This window comes from Colias eurytheme, chromosome 6 (assembly GCF_061535395.1).
Source record: "Colias eurytheme isolate Ceu_HAF_F1 chromosome 6, ilColEury1 Martin Lab GWU primary, whole genome shotgun sequence".
In the NCBI taxonomy this organism is placed as follows: domain Eukaryota; kingdom Metazoa; phylum Arthropoda; class Insecta; order Lepidoptera; family Pieridae; genus Colias; species Colias eurytheme.
Genome location: NC_142985.1, coordinates 11,608,338 through 11,622,137, shown reverse-complemented (window position 1 = coordinate 11,622,137; position 13,800 = coordinate 11,608,338). Strand labels below are relative to the sequence as shown.

Here is a 13,800-nt window from a genome sequence, read left to right as displayed (position 1 = left end):
ATAGTGGTAGCTAATAGCAAGGATAAAATGTATATTGGCGATTTTTAAAGATATAGAATAATAACTGATTTTTTTTTTTTTTTGAAATTACCTAACATTGAACAAATTTTAAATAACTATTTTTCCTACATCAAATTAAGAAAGCTACCAGGAACATTAAGTGGGATAGTGATGAATATTGTAAAATTGGCTTCGGGATTCTATACCATTATTTAAAGATTACCTATCTACTTGTAAATATGCGATAATTGACTATATGGCATAAGCATAAAATAATTGGCTCAGAATAGATAATATAAATGTATTTAATTTTAGTCTTAGGCTAAGTGCTTTGATATTTGAAGTTCAAATCCTATTACCTTCCAAAAATCTTGTCAATTCTCTTCTTTCGTCCGACTTGGCATTTTATGGTCAAAGAACAAACTATTTAGATTATAAGTAGTCACCTACACTGAATACAATTCCTACGCTATTTTATTACACATATTTTTGTTGTAAATGTCACGTTATAACTTATACTAAAGATCTACTACTACTGTACTTATTTATTTTAGGTAGTATATAAGGCCTGCCGCCTGGTGTATGTGTTGGCCTGATTGCCGATTGGAAATGATGTGCTTGTAATTATTAAGTCGTACCTACTTACTTACTTAGTATTATCAATCGAGAGTAAAGGAGTTGGGTACATTGCAGAGTAACAATCTCCCCATTCTTTTAATTTCCTTTTTAAAGTGAAACTTTTATTACATCGTCTCAAACTTTTTGGTCTGTGTAGCGCATGTCGCGTGACGTACGATAATTATCGTACAAATACGATAATTATCGTAAGTTTCACTTTTACCGTGGTTTCATAAAACCACACAACATTTTTTATACACTGTAGTTAAGTTAATTAGGTAAGCAGATGCGTACGGATTATTATTAGCAGGAATGGTACATACGAAAGGGAAGCTGATTTGAAATAAAAGATAAATATTGTTATATACATTTATTTTTATTCATGTAAACATCTTTCTACCGATCATGACGTGATTTCTTGGAGAAATATTAGGATCAAATACCGGATGTATTTCGCAGTCGATACCTGAAAAAAAATATTTAGTAATTCTGTTATTAAAAAGTTAAATGTTATTTTTATATTTTATGAGACCAAAGGGCATGTATTTTAATTTATTTATTAATTAAGTCGGTGTTTAAATGTGCCAAAAATTGTTGTCACTGTTGCTTTTGTCGCCTATTTACGTCTATAACGATTAAAAATAGTTTTACAGAATATTAATGGCAACACTTCGAAAATTGCATAATAAATCAAAAACAAATTTTAATTATGGAGTATTTGTAACAAATTTATATTCAAACTGAAACGGATAACTATTTATTGTGTAAGTATTAACATGAAGTTGCGATTATCCGATACAATTAACGGATAAAGAAAACACCGTAGGATTTATATATTATGCGATTATTAAAACAACACAATATAATAAGTATTTCATAAATTGAACTAAGTATACTTTTTACAATCAAAACTTTTAACATGGCAACATTCATTTACTTACAGCAATATTTGACCAGTTTTACCGAAATCAAAATAGTATGGATAGGTAAGATTTTGTTATAATGTAATGTAAAAATATATATTTGTGTGTTTTGTATAAAAAATGTGAAATGTCATGTATCTAATAAATGTTATATTATATTATAATCTTTTTATTTCAATCAAAAACCAATACACATATATACAATAAATCATATCAGAAATTTTTTGGAAGCACTAAAAATTGAGTCAATAATTTGTATCATCAATATGTTTTAACTTTTAACATATCTGTCTATACATAGACAGGAACTTATAATACCTCTACATAAGCATTATATGTTTTTAAGGCAGGCAAGTTCAACAGATTATCGGGAAAAAATATCAAACAACTCACCATGCTCCATCATATAATACAATCTGTCCAGTAATATCACTGTTTCTACGAGCGGTGCTAATACAAGGCGCAAAGTGTATAGTACTACGACGTGTTTCCATTGAGCGAGATCTGATGTGCTTTTTGAAGTGTCCATTGTCGTTACTGAAAGTCTGCCCAGTGCGACTTTGCTGTAGCTGTAAATTACGAAATGTATAAATTACTAATATTATAAACTAATATGTATATAAAGCTGAAGAGTTTGTTTGTTTGAACGCGCTAATCTCAGGAACTACTGATCCGATTTGAAATTCTTTCGGTGTTAGATAGCCCATTCACGCTAAGATCAACAGGAGCGGAGCCACGCGGGTGAAACCGCTGAGCGCAGCTAGTTATTAATAAAATTCATGAGTTAGAAGTATGGTCTGCTAGTATATAAATCTCTTATCTGTGAGCAACTTACAACTGGCAATGCTACAAAATTACAGAATATTATTTATTATTATTGGATTATTTTTTTATGGAAAGTTCTACTTCTTTATGACTCTCTCACAGATATGTTAGTATAATTATTATGTAATAAATTAATGATATATGACGATACTTCCTACACATTGAATATAATTATTTATTGCATAAGGCATTATCACTGGACTTACCTTTCAAAAGTCATATTGTCAGTATGTTTCACACTTCTGATGGGTGAATGTCGCAAATTTGGATCATGGTCCACCAGAACCCTTTCAAGTGCTGCTCTGAAGGCATGTACCTGTTAATAAACATTGTTTTCTTTATACCAAGTAAATTTATACATGAAAATCATTTCCACACAATAAACTAGAATCCCAATCACACTAAAAAATTGTCTAAAGCAAAACTCTGCCCATGCATCTAGCACTAGGCAGAGTTTTCAAATAAACATATACATAAATTAAAGCGAGCTCCTCAAAATCGGTACACGTCACCTTTACGCTTCGAAAAGAAGATTGCCCGCCTGTAAAGCTTAAAGATTCTACACTACCACACACTGACAGAGTCCGCTACCTCGGGCTACACTTGGATCGACGTTTGACCTGGAACCACCACATCAAAGCAAAAAGAGAAGAAATAAACATTCGCTACCGCAGCTTGTACTGGATACTGGGCCGGAAAAGTCGCCTGTCACTGGACAACAAACTACTGATATACAAAAGTGTAATTAAACCTATATGGACATACGGCATTCAACTATGGGGTAGTGCCAGTAATTCATCGATCTCGCTACTGCAACGACAGCAAAATACTATACTGCGAACTCTCAGCAATGCCCCCTGGTTTACTACTAATGCTGAAATTCAAAGCCACACTAACATATGCTCCATAAAAGACGAAATTAACACGCATACAAAATCTTATGTTGCTAGACTGGAGAAACATCCCAACAAACTAGCTAGCCAACTGATAAAAAGGTCTTACCACAAACGTCTTAAAAGAAAAGATGTAATCTAGCTTTTTTTCTTGAAGAGCAGTTGTCCTCACTGGAGGGCTCGCTCTACATGCCAAACTTTGCCTGACAACACATCCGCTTATAGCGAAAACCGCTGATTGCAGATGAAACAAAAGAAAAAAAAAAAAAAAATAAACATATACAATAGACTTTCATCATTACTACAACGAAATAAGGTGTAAATTTCCATAAATGTTTTAATATTATTTATATAATTTAATGTGTATAAATGTACAACACCGCTCGGACATTCTTGACAACATGTCATGAAAACCATGTTAAAAAATAAACAACTGAATACTCACTTTTAAATCATTATAATCTCCTTTACAGAGCTTCTCACAGTATGATTCAATAGCATGACACGCAATCTCTCTACTCGCATAAGACAGTTCATGATCCAGTCCCTTCACATATTCACTCATTGGATAGCCATCGCTACTAAGCTTCATATAACAACAACCCACGAGACAGATAAATTGGGCTCTATTGCATTGTACAAAGTATTTTAGTAATAAAGGTCCCAAATTTCCACATGGATGTAAGCCAATTAGGCCGTGGTTGTGAATTGTCTCCTTCAGTGAGAGAGTTTCAAGCTGATCAGCACTGGATAGTGTCTCGTTGCAATGTATGGGTCTGGGAAGGTTGGTTATGTTCTCAATATTGACATATTTCTTTGCTGTGTACTCCAATTCTAGGTCAAGTTTTCTGAAAATGTTCATAGAAATTATAATAACTTTATATTCAAATTAAGTCTAGTAAGGGCCGATGTTTTCAATCCCTGGTTAAAACTTATCGTCCACTAAAGTATTACATGATACTATTAAAACATCACCTGTAAACTGTTATACATTATTCGACAATAAGTTTTATCCAAGGATTGAAAAATTAGCCCTAATACAAATATATATTTGTATTGGGGTTAATTGCATAGCCTTGAAATAAAAGTCTGAAAATATTTAGTAAATAATGTTTTTCAGCACTGATGAATAATAATTTTTCCTTCTAAATAGCTTTTAAAATTAACTAACTAAAATCATTATGAATGCAATTCTAAATTCATTGTTTATTTCATTCTTTATTAGATTAATTGTTACATCCATCAACATAATAAAATCAATTTTCTGGTCTTGAAACAAGATATAGTTATAGTTGAAAATAAAATAAACACCAGTTAATAAAACCATACATACCAACAGTACAGACCTAGCTTCATCAGTCAATTGACTCTGACATTCGATTCCAACAGTTTTCAGTCCAAAATTGTATGACAGCATTCGTACCAAGTGTCCCAATCCCGATCCAAAGTCTATAACAGTATCACAACCACTGGCTTTTGCTACATCATTCACAACATTAGCCATCAAACTAATTTCATGACGTTTCTTCAGCTTTACATGTTTTAAAAACATATTTCTCAATTTTTGATTTTTAACAATATCCAATCTATTATTAGAACTCTGGTAGTTGCTCTTCCTTGGCAAACTCATGCTTTTAACAAATTTTACAAGAGCTAAGAAGGATAAAGGGAACATGTGGTTCGTGGGATGATCTTGAAGCAAATATCCCAAGGTTTGTGGGTCAATATCATGAAAACTGTCTCGCCAAGGTGGTGGTAAGATATCCCAATGATTATCAACAAAGAAATCCTGCAAAAATAATATATTTAAACTGTACAGAATTTCCATTATAAGAAGTGCATAAAATATGTCTTACATTTAGTTTTATAAATATAGAACTAACTACTTATTCCATTAAAAAAAAATACATAATATTTTATCTTCCAGTTTATGAATTTATATCAATTAATTTCATTAACTATTAAAGATACAGTGAATAACTTACTAAAACATACAAATCCAAAAGCCATTTGTAAGTTTGCACTACTTTTACTGTTGCATCAATAGCAGTCCTCACATTGTCCATATGGCTCGACATTTTGTTAAAAATATTCGTACAAGAATTGCAATCAAATAAATTAAGTTCTATTCAACATTATATCAATATTTATCTTAAAGAATATTGATAGATATAACTTAAAAATCAAAAAACTTGATAGATATATGTGGAAATTACAATCAGCAGTCAGCACTCGATCTATAAAATCTGCTTTGAACTTTTTAGTAATTTGAACGATTTTGACATTGACAAAACAAACAGCTGTGATCTGACATTGATATATTTTGGATAAAATTACCATAAATGAAAAAACATAATTGCCAGCCGTCTATTCACCCTTTATTCACCACCCAAGCACAGCACCCGAGTATATTATAATATTACAATAGACAGCACCCAAGTCACCACCTATACCTTAGAGTATAGATATAGTATAGAGCGCGTGTATTGCACAAATTGCTTTGTGCACATCGTAGGCAGATGAGCTATAGATACTATATAGATGTGTGTGTGACAAATAGGGATGGATAGATATCAATTGCGTGATGAGCTATCGATAAGTTATGTAAATAAATATGTATCATATGTAAATTTTATGTTCAATATGTTATTAAAGGAGAAATGTATGAATAAAGTATAAATATGTCATTTTAAATTTGTTTGCCAAGAGAATAAAGTGTTTATTCCATTCCATTTGAATATTTCTTGTATTAATTTTAAGTACTTAAAAAAAATATGTTTATTAATATCAGAAAAACGAGTTCGATATTAAAGTTAATAAAGTAAAAATTCGGGTTTGGTGCTATTTCTTTAATAATTTATTTATTTATTTATTTATTTATTTAGAATTTCCAACAAAGGATACAGATTACATTTGTTACATCTAATTATTTAAGTACATGGTCTTCTGCACCTTTAATTATAGGAAATTACAGCGTTCAAAATATTTATTACTATTACAATTCGTCAATTTATTAAAAAATATTAGTTAAAAAAAATTAAAGAAACTTAATAACATTGATTATATACCACGAAAAGTATTACAATAAATTACAAATAAATAGGTGTTAAATATTTACTTAATTTATTTTAGAAATATTTTAAATTTAAGTGAAATATTAAAGGAATTTTACATTTGATAGAGATAAAAGTAGAGCACCACAAACAGTAAGCTAGCTAAAAAAATATCCTAGATTCCAAGGTCGTCTCAGCGTATGAAAAAAACAGATTTAGGCATCGTCCATTGAACTGTGAAATAGTGAGCTTCTTACAGGATCAGTGGATTCTATTACCAACTATCTAGGTGTCCATGTAAATAGCTCCAACACTATGATAAAGGACGCTCAATATATTAAGACTATGACGAAACTTCGTGTAAAAAATACGTAGGTATTACGAATCTATACTAAAATATACAAAGCTGAAGAGTTTGTTTGTTTGTTTGTGTGAATGCGTTAATCTCAGGATCTACTGGTTCGATTTGAAAAATTATTTCGGTTTATAATAAATGAAACAATAATAATAATGTTTTAAAAATGTTAAATAAAAATAAGAAATAATTAGTAATTTAAAATGATAATATAATAAATCTATTAATAATTTTTTTATTTAATTTTATCCATTCTACTATAAAATGTTCAAAATCAATTTAGCGGTTCAGAAAATATATCGTAACATTACATACTTTACATTTACACTATAATACATTTGCATTCATAATATGAGAAAGTGTATCATACAAAACACACCACAAATTTATTTATAATACATTTTTAAAAGAGTTTTAATTTTAAAGTTAAATAAATAATTTGTTAAAATATAGTTCTTCTAGTAAACTTTATATCGAGTACAGCGTTGGTCAGGTCACATCACTACGATCACGTGGCGGCAGTGAGGCGCGCGAGCGAGCCTGCGCGTGTCCGCCTCCCACCTCCCCTTCACCCCCGCGATGCTAGATTTATTTTCATAAAAATAAGTATAACAATCGACTTACTGATGAAATGTGATACTGGATTTCAATTTTGTGTATTTTCTAGTATCGTTTTTGCAAGATATAACTGCACATTTCACCATGTTTATTCCTAGATATGAATAAAAATCCAGAGCAACGCACTTCGTCAGCACTCAACCACGACTACGAGCGCGCGCGGCGGGAACGTCGTGTTGTTCCCACCTGTGCCTACTGTTCCCACTTGGTTGTTCGCGCTCTATAGATACTATCTATACTCTAAGACCTATACTTATAGGTATAATATATACTCTAAGACTTACAGTCTTTCCTAGATACTGACTGACTGACTTCGGCGGCGTGATTATTTTTTAATGTTACCACCAGAAAGTTGGCTGTACTCTTAGAGTATATATACTATCTACTATTGTAATATATACTCTAAGGCTGTACTTCTAAGTAACTAAACTCTTTCATAACGGCTTCAGACCGATTTTTGTGTAAGGTCTAAGAATAAACTGTTTTTGAACCCATCTGTGACCACAAGTTATAGCAGTCGCTATGACGTCACGGTAAACCCCCTGAGAGCAACGTTTGCAAGGTCAGCAGGTTGTTTAGAGGAAGTTTCCTAATCCCTATACATCTTCTATACATAATATAGGTACACTGGGTAGATATATACAAGATATATACCTAGTCACATATTTTCATCTGCCGGAGTGACGGACCTACTTTATTGGCTTTCACAAAAAAAAATAATAATCAAACTTCTGAATAGGTTTATTATATTATACCTATTTCATTAATATACCTAATATATAAAAATACCTAAGCAACATACAATAAATTAATTGCACGCCTCATAAGCGAAGCGTTGAGGTGGGTACTACTGTCACTTCGCGCAAAATTGTAATTTGTACATTAAAAAAAAGTTGTTCTTCAATAAATTTATTAGGTACTAGCTTCCGCCCGCGACTCCGTCCGCGCGGATGTCGGTCTTCGCGTGGATGGTTTATTTCTCCATTTTGAGTAACTCTGACTATGACATCTTATAAATATCTATTGGACCCAAATACGGCTAGGCCTATAATAATACGCAACGTGTGTTCGCGGTTCTACAGTACAACGTCTATGGATAAAACTGAAAAATTAAGATTAATTTTTTTTCTACGTATTTTTCCAGGATAAAAAGTATCCTATTTTACGCCCAGGATAATAAGGTAGGTATAATTATACCAAGATTCATCGAAATCGAACCGGTAGTTTTCACGTGATGTCTTCACATACAGACAGACAGACAGACAGACAGACAAAAATTTTTTTAATCACATATTTGGGTTTGGTATCGATCCAGTAACATCCCCTGCTATTGTCGCGTGTTGTTAAAACTTGTCTTTTTCATGCTCATAAAAATCTATAAAATATGCATGTGTAAAATTTCTACACACAAGCTGTGAAGCTGTGCTAAATATACATAAAATCGCGTGTTTCGGTCCTTCTGAATTTTATAAGCCTAATACCTATGTACTACATTACATATTTACAAACTGATGCTAAAGACATCGTTTTATAAAACCATCATAAATTCCATGTAGTAAAAACAATGTTTGTCTTTTCATAAAAAGCATAATTACTATGATATTCTCGAGTCTCTAAGTAGTGTCTATCACTTTCACATTATACAATTTTAGACAAAATTTACTTAAATAGCACGAGAGTCTTTGTAACATATTCAGATTAATGGCAGAAGATTCACTATTACTTTTAAACTCATTTGAGACGCAACTTCTATCATGAGCATCTGGAAAGCTAGGCAACGCTTCTGTACAAAAATGAGGGTAGTACGAAAATTCTTCTTTAACCTTGATGTATTCGTAATTACTAGCTTCCTCCAACAATTTGTCTTCTAGAGAGCACGGCGAAGCGATATAGAGTCGATACTTTTTCTTATATTTATGGTAGCGCATCTCTGCCGTCGTGAGTGTGTCATCTACATGCATCAGAAGTTTGTCCATAGGTAATGATCCAAATTCGCTTACAAATGTTGATGGCGCTATTGTGTAAGTGTGTTTTGACGTTTTTTCTTTATAAATCCTAGTAGTACTCTCCAGTTGTAACAAATATGTTGGTATACTATAGCTATGGGTTGTAATTACATGTATATGCATGCCATAATTCCCTTTAATTTCTTGGAATAGATCATTGACGAGAGGATATAGTCCACCTTGATGGATAAAGCCAAAAAATATCGAAAGTACAATGTTTGAAGTGTACCAGACGAACAGGAATATCTTCTTAAGAGTTTGGACATCAGAATCATCAATTTCATTTATGTGGATACTGTTTCCATATAAATATACCAGTGGGACAAGTATTGGTATGATGAAACGGGCCTCTTGGTGTGGGAATAAAGAAAGAATAGCTATGGGTGCTATGGCTGATAGTAGCATCAAGCCTCTTATGCTCTGTATTCTTGGCATTTTGCTGTATTTTCCTTTGATGAATCTGAAATGAGACATTTAGAAATAAAAACCAGTCATTAGATAAGTCTTTCAATCAAATTATTGTTAAAATATAATGTGTATGAATAATTTCACAATTTAAGGTTAATATGAAATAAATATTAAATTCAAATGTTCTTGTACATCACCAAGAATCCCAAACTTCCAAAAAAATGTTTCATATCAATACAAAAAATAGGTACCTGTAGCTGTTAATAAGCACTGTAAATAATGCCATAGCTCCCAAAACATTGAACAGTAGCGGCACATTCACAGCCAGATGTAGCCAACGAGGGTGCAGTCCATGTTGAGAAAGATTTCTCACATCTGCATTGTATCGTAAGAAGTTCAAAGGTGTCACCACCCAATTATTCCAAGTAAGTTGTAATGACTCCACTTCACCTATTGTTAGATACCCATAATACGCAGAATCAATAATAACAAGGACTAAAAACATGGGAATACCACACAAAATCAACATGAATATTCTAATGTGAAAATCTATAAATCCTATTGTCTTTGAACCCAATCCCCGATGAAGCCAGAAGAAAACTGGTATAAAAGCAAATCCAATAAAGGTTGGGCGATTAAAAATACCTATCACAACTAAAGATGCTAATATTAGCACATAGTTTAAAGAATGTTGGGGCAAATGAGTCTGCAATTTGTAAATCTTAACTCGTTCCACAGGTGTTGCGGCTTCATTATACTTCTCTTGTAGGTATTCCTTGTGATATATGACTTTATCTGATTTTAACATACAGTCACCTACTAAATAAAGTAGTATAGAGAAAAACACCATTTCAAATGAGTTAGAGAAGCTTCTACAGCAGTAGACTAGAACTACATATGAGCTGGCAAATATTTTTAGGCGGTTCCTAAAATTTTGTCCATACATTACACATAACTTATATAGACAGTAATCATTTATTAGAGAAACAAGACATATTAAAAGTCTTGGTATTACTAGCAAAAAGTATGGAGTCCTCAGATCTATATGCAAGTAATATTTTATGAATGGGTTTAGAAACCTAATTAAATGGAGTGGGGGCCCTAACATTAACTTTGGTACAAATATATTCCGTATTGGAAACTTTGGATCAAATTCCCACGTCCTTGCAACATCCACATCAAATATATCACCTGGAATGAAATAAAAATTATAAGCTAAAAATATAGCAAACATTTTTTATTTAATAAGTAAATAGAAATCTTTATATATAATTTGCATTGTAAATAAGTAACTACTTCAACTAAGTGTCTATATTAAATTGTTGATGACCACACAAAGGTGTATTATTTTGTGATGTCTGATGAGAACCTTTTCTAAATCCCATACACGCTAAATACGCTGTATACATAAAGTACAACATAGAGGAATCCCGATTAATTCAGTAAAAATATTTTTTGTAATAATATTGATTGGTAAAAAATACATTTTTGGACCATCACCTTTATTTATTTTATTATGAAAAAAAATACGCGGCTTCGCAAGTTGAAACTTCGTAAAATTACTTCTCAGAGTCTTATCTTATCGCTATAAAATCGCCGATATCCAACTCGACTGTCCATATGCTAAATTTTATCCTATTGATTAAATAAAATGTACTTACCGGCAATTACTTCGACGTTTTGAAAATATTCATCTGGGTGAATATATCCAGTTTGCGGCAACAGCGTTAAGACAAATCGAAGACCAACAAGGATCCAATATGAGACTGGCAATCGTGTTGTAGGTTTGAATGGGATAGCTTTGAATAAATTCGTTTTTAAAAACATTGCGTGTTTTACTGTTCCTTGTCTGCGATTTTTATGTATGCATGTTGTATTGAATTATATTTTTATTGTTAAAATATTGTTGAAACTTGAAATTATATTGAATTGATTAATGAATTGACTTCACTATTGTAGGTAATCACTAATCAGCAAAGATTAAACTACTCTTTAACGAGGTAGGTAATCACTAATCAGTAATCACTTCATAAATTATATGGCATTTGATAATTGATTGGTCCAATTCATGTCCAATTGGTCGTACGATGTGTCATAGATGACATTTGACAGCTGGTACTAAGAAGCTTTTATCTAATGTATGTCGTGGCCATATCGTAAATTTGCTCATTTCATGATATGATTGGCCATTTCACGAAATGGTTGCATTTCGTGAAATGGCCAATTTAGTTTGGCCACATCATGATGTGGCTTGAGCAGATCATCGGATATCGGCTATCGGCTTCCGATATCCGATATCGGATCGGATAATGTGAAAACGCTCTTAGGTGTAAAATTATAAAAAAACATACAGGCGTCATTCAAGGTCATATTTTCTTGTTAAAAGTTAATGTTCATACTGAAATCTCCAGTGTATTAGATACTAGCAATGCCCTGCGGTTTCACCCGCATATAGCGATATCGTGACAGTGAAAAGTTTACTATAGGTCGGACTACAGGTTTAATTTTTAATCACATAAAAATCACCTTTACCCCGTCCCGCACTACGGCCTGCTCGAACAGTATACCTACTATTTTCTGTAGATTGACACTTTTAAAAATTCGTTATATCTTTTGAATGGAATATCCAATTCTTTTCATTTAAAAAGTATTTTGCTGGTATTGAAACAGTCTATAATAAAACATCATTTAATGGGATAAGGATTAATATATGTGTATGGATAACATGGTTTGATTACTGTCGGCACTTCTATTTACTTTGAAAACGTAAAAAAGTTGTTGTAGTAACATAACTACTGAAGATGGACATATGGTATCGCAGACTTTCTTGTAGATATTGATCCATTCTATAATATCGTAGAACATTTTTTTGTTCTATCTTCCATAGATTCCGCAGCGCACGCGATGACAGAACTTTTATTGAGGAATTTTTTACACCTTTAGTTACATTATTGCATTTTTGGTAAGGATCTCTATTTTTTTTCAAAATGCAATATAGCCTATGTTGCTCAGTGAAGATGCAGCTTTCTAATGGTGAAAGAATTTTTGAAATCGGTCCAGTAGTTTATGCGTGAAAACCATACATACTTACAAACTTTTCCTCTTTATAATATTAGTATAGAAGTATAGATAAGCTTCTTGGCTGGTACCAAGGCTGGTACAGATCCCAAAGATCCTTTGGTACTAAGTTTGGTACCTACTGTTGACTGATGTACATGTCGTGGCCATATTTTAGTAGATTTGCTCATTTCATGAAATGGCCAACATAGCGTCAACGTTTCACGATTTGGTCATCGACATTTGGCCAGATACTCTACTCTATGAATATTTTGGGTTGGCTTTAGTGTACTGCCGCACGAATTTGTTGGAAATATTTATATTGCGAAAAAAGCGCATTTATCCGTTTTGTTGTGCAAAAAAAGCGGACCAAGACGTTTAATTTCACTGTACGCAGCGGCCGGCGAGTGCCAAAAGCGACTTCAGGGCGATTCCCACTCAAACAAAAAAACATCTACGTAGGTTAAAAAACTATTCAACTTTCATTTTTAATATTCAAATAGGTAGCAAGGAGCGAAGCGACGAGCGTGTTAGGTTAACTCTTGAACTGCCGCACGAGCCGAGCGAGCGAAGCGAGCGTGCCGCGGCAGCGGCCGGCGAGTGCCAGAAGTGACTTTAGGGCGATTCCCACTCAAATAAAAAAAACTACGTAGGTTTACACAACTTCTTTGTATTTTGTTTATGCATCGTAAAATTTTTGATATTATCGTCTAATGCTTAGTTAAAATGATTTCACACCAATTCCATACATTTTGAGGTTAGAATAGGAAGATTGATTTTCTCCAAAACTATTGGTTTCCTAACTTTCCCCTTTTGGGGGGAGGGTCCCCCCTCCTCCTCCCCCCTCGCCTCCCACAAAAAAACCTATAATACGTGCGGCTGTCTACTAAAGAAACCCCAATATTTTTTTTTCAACACTGAAACGCAACCTGCTGGTGCGTTTCACGTTCCAATTAAGCATCAGCATAATTCGGCATTGTGCGCCACTGAGTCGCATTATGCTCTGTAATTGGAAAACAGATGTCTGCTACAATTTGTCAAAGA

General features: G+C 32.8%; 2 protein-coding genes across 2 annotated transcripts; both read right to left on the bottom strand.

The window, feature by feature from the left end:
- Nucleotides 1–975: 975 nt before the first annotated feature.
- On the bottom strand, nucleotides 976–5,379 carry LOC149908047 (methyltransferase-like protein 25B). Its single transcript, XM_090103212.1, has 6 exons — nucleotides 5,245–5,379; nucleotides 4,606–5,048; nucleotides 3,705–4,107; nucleotides 2,573–2,682; nucleotides 1,935–2,110; nucleotides 976–1,084 (listed from the first exon to the last, which is right to left on the bottom strand). The coding sequence occupies exons 1-6, from the start codon at nucleotides 5,335–5,337 to the stop codon at nucleotides 999–1,001; spliced, it is 1,311 nt and encodes a 436-aa protein (XP_089959338.1). The 5' UTR covers nucleotides 5,338–5,379; the 3' UTR covers nucleotides 976–998.
- A 3,517-nt stretch (nucleotides 5,380–8,896) lies between these two features.
- On the bottom strand, nucleotides 8,897–11,679 carry PIG-Z (phosphatidylinositol glycan anchor biosynthesis class Z). Its single transcript, XM_090103209.1, has 3 exons — nucleotides 11,361–11,679; nucleotides 9,951–10,890; nucleotides 8,897–9,751 (listed from the first exon to the last, which is right to left on the bottom strand). Exons 1-3 carry the CDS (start codon nucleotides 11,524–11,526, stop codon nucleotides 8,899–8,901), a joined length of 1,959 nt encoding a protein of 652 aa, XP_089959335.1. The 5' UTR covers nucleotides 11,527–11,679; the 3' UTR covers nucleotides 8,897–8,898.
- Between the last annotated feature and the right edge of the window lie 2,121 nt (nucleotides 11,680–13,800).

Bases quoted from the DNA above. Each gene is read 5' to 3' on its own strand.
- LOC149908047 (XM_090103212.1), bottom strand. From the start codon at position 5,337: ATGTCGAGCCATATGGACAATGTGAGGACTGCTATTGATGCAACAGTA. The intron at 2,111-2,572 runs GTAAGTCCAGTG...CGTAATTTACAG, and splicing joins GACAATATGACTTTTGAAAG to CTACAGCAAAGTCGCACTGG. The intron at 1,085-1,934 runs GTGAGTTGTTTG...ATTTTTTTTCAG, and splicing joins GTATTATATGATGGAGCATG to GTATCGACTGCGAAATACAT.
- PIG-Z (XM_090103209.1), bottom strand. From the start codon at position 11,526: ATGTTTTTAAAAACGAATTTATTCAAAGCTATCCCATTCAAACCTACA. The intron at 10,891-11,360 runs GTAAGTACATTT...ATTTCATTCCAG, and splicing joins AAACGTCGAAGTAATTGCCG to GTGATATATTTGATGTGGAT. The intron at 9,752-9,950 runs GTACCTATTTTT...GTCTCATTTCAG, and splicing joins GTGCTTATTAACAGCTACAG to ATTCATCAAAGGAAAATACA.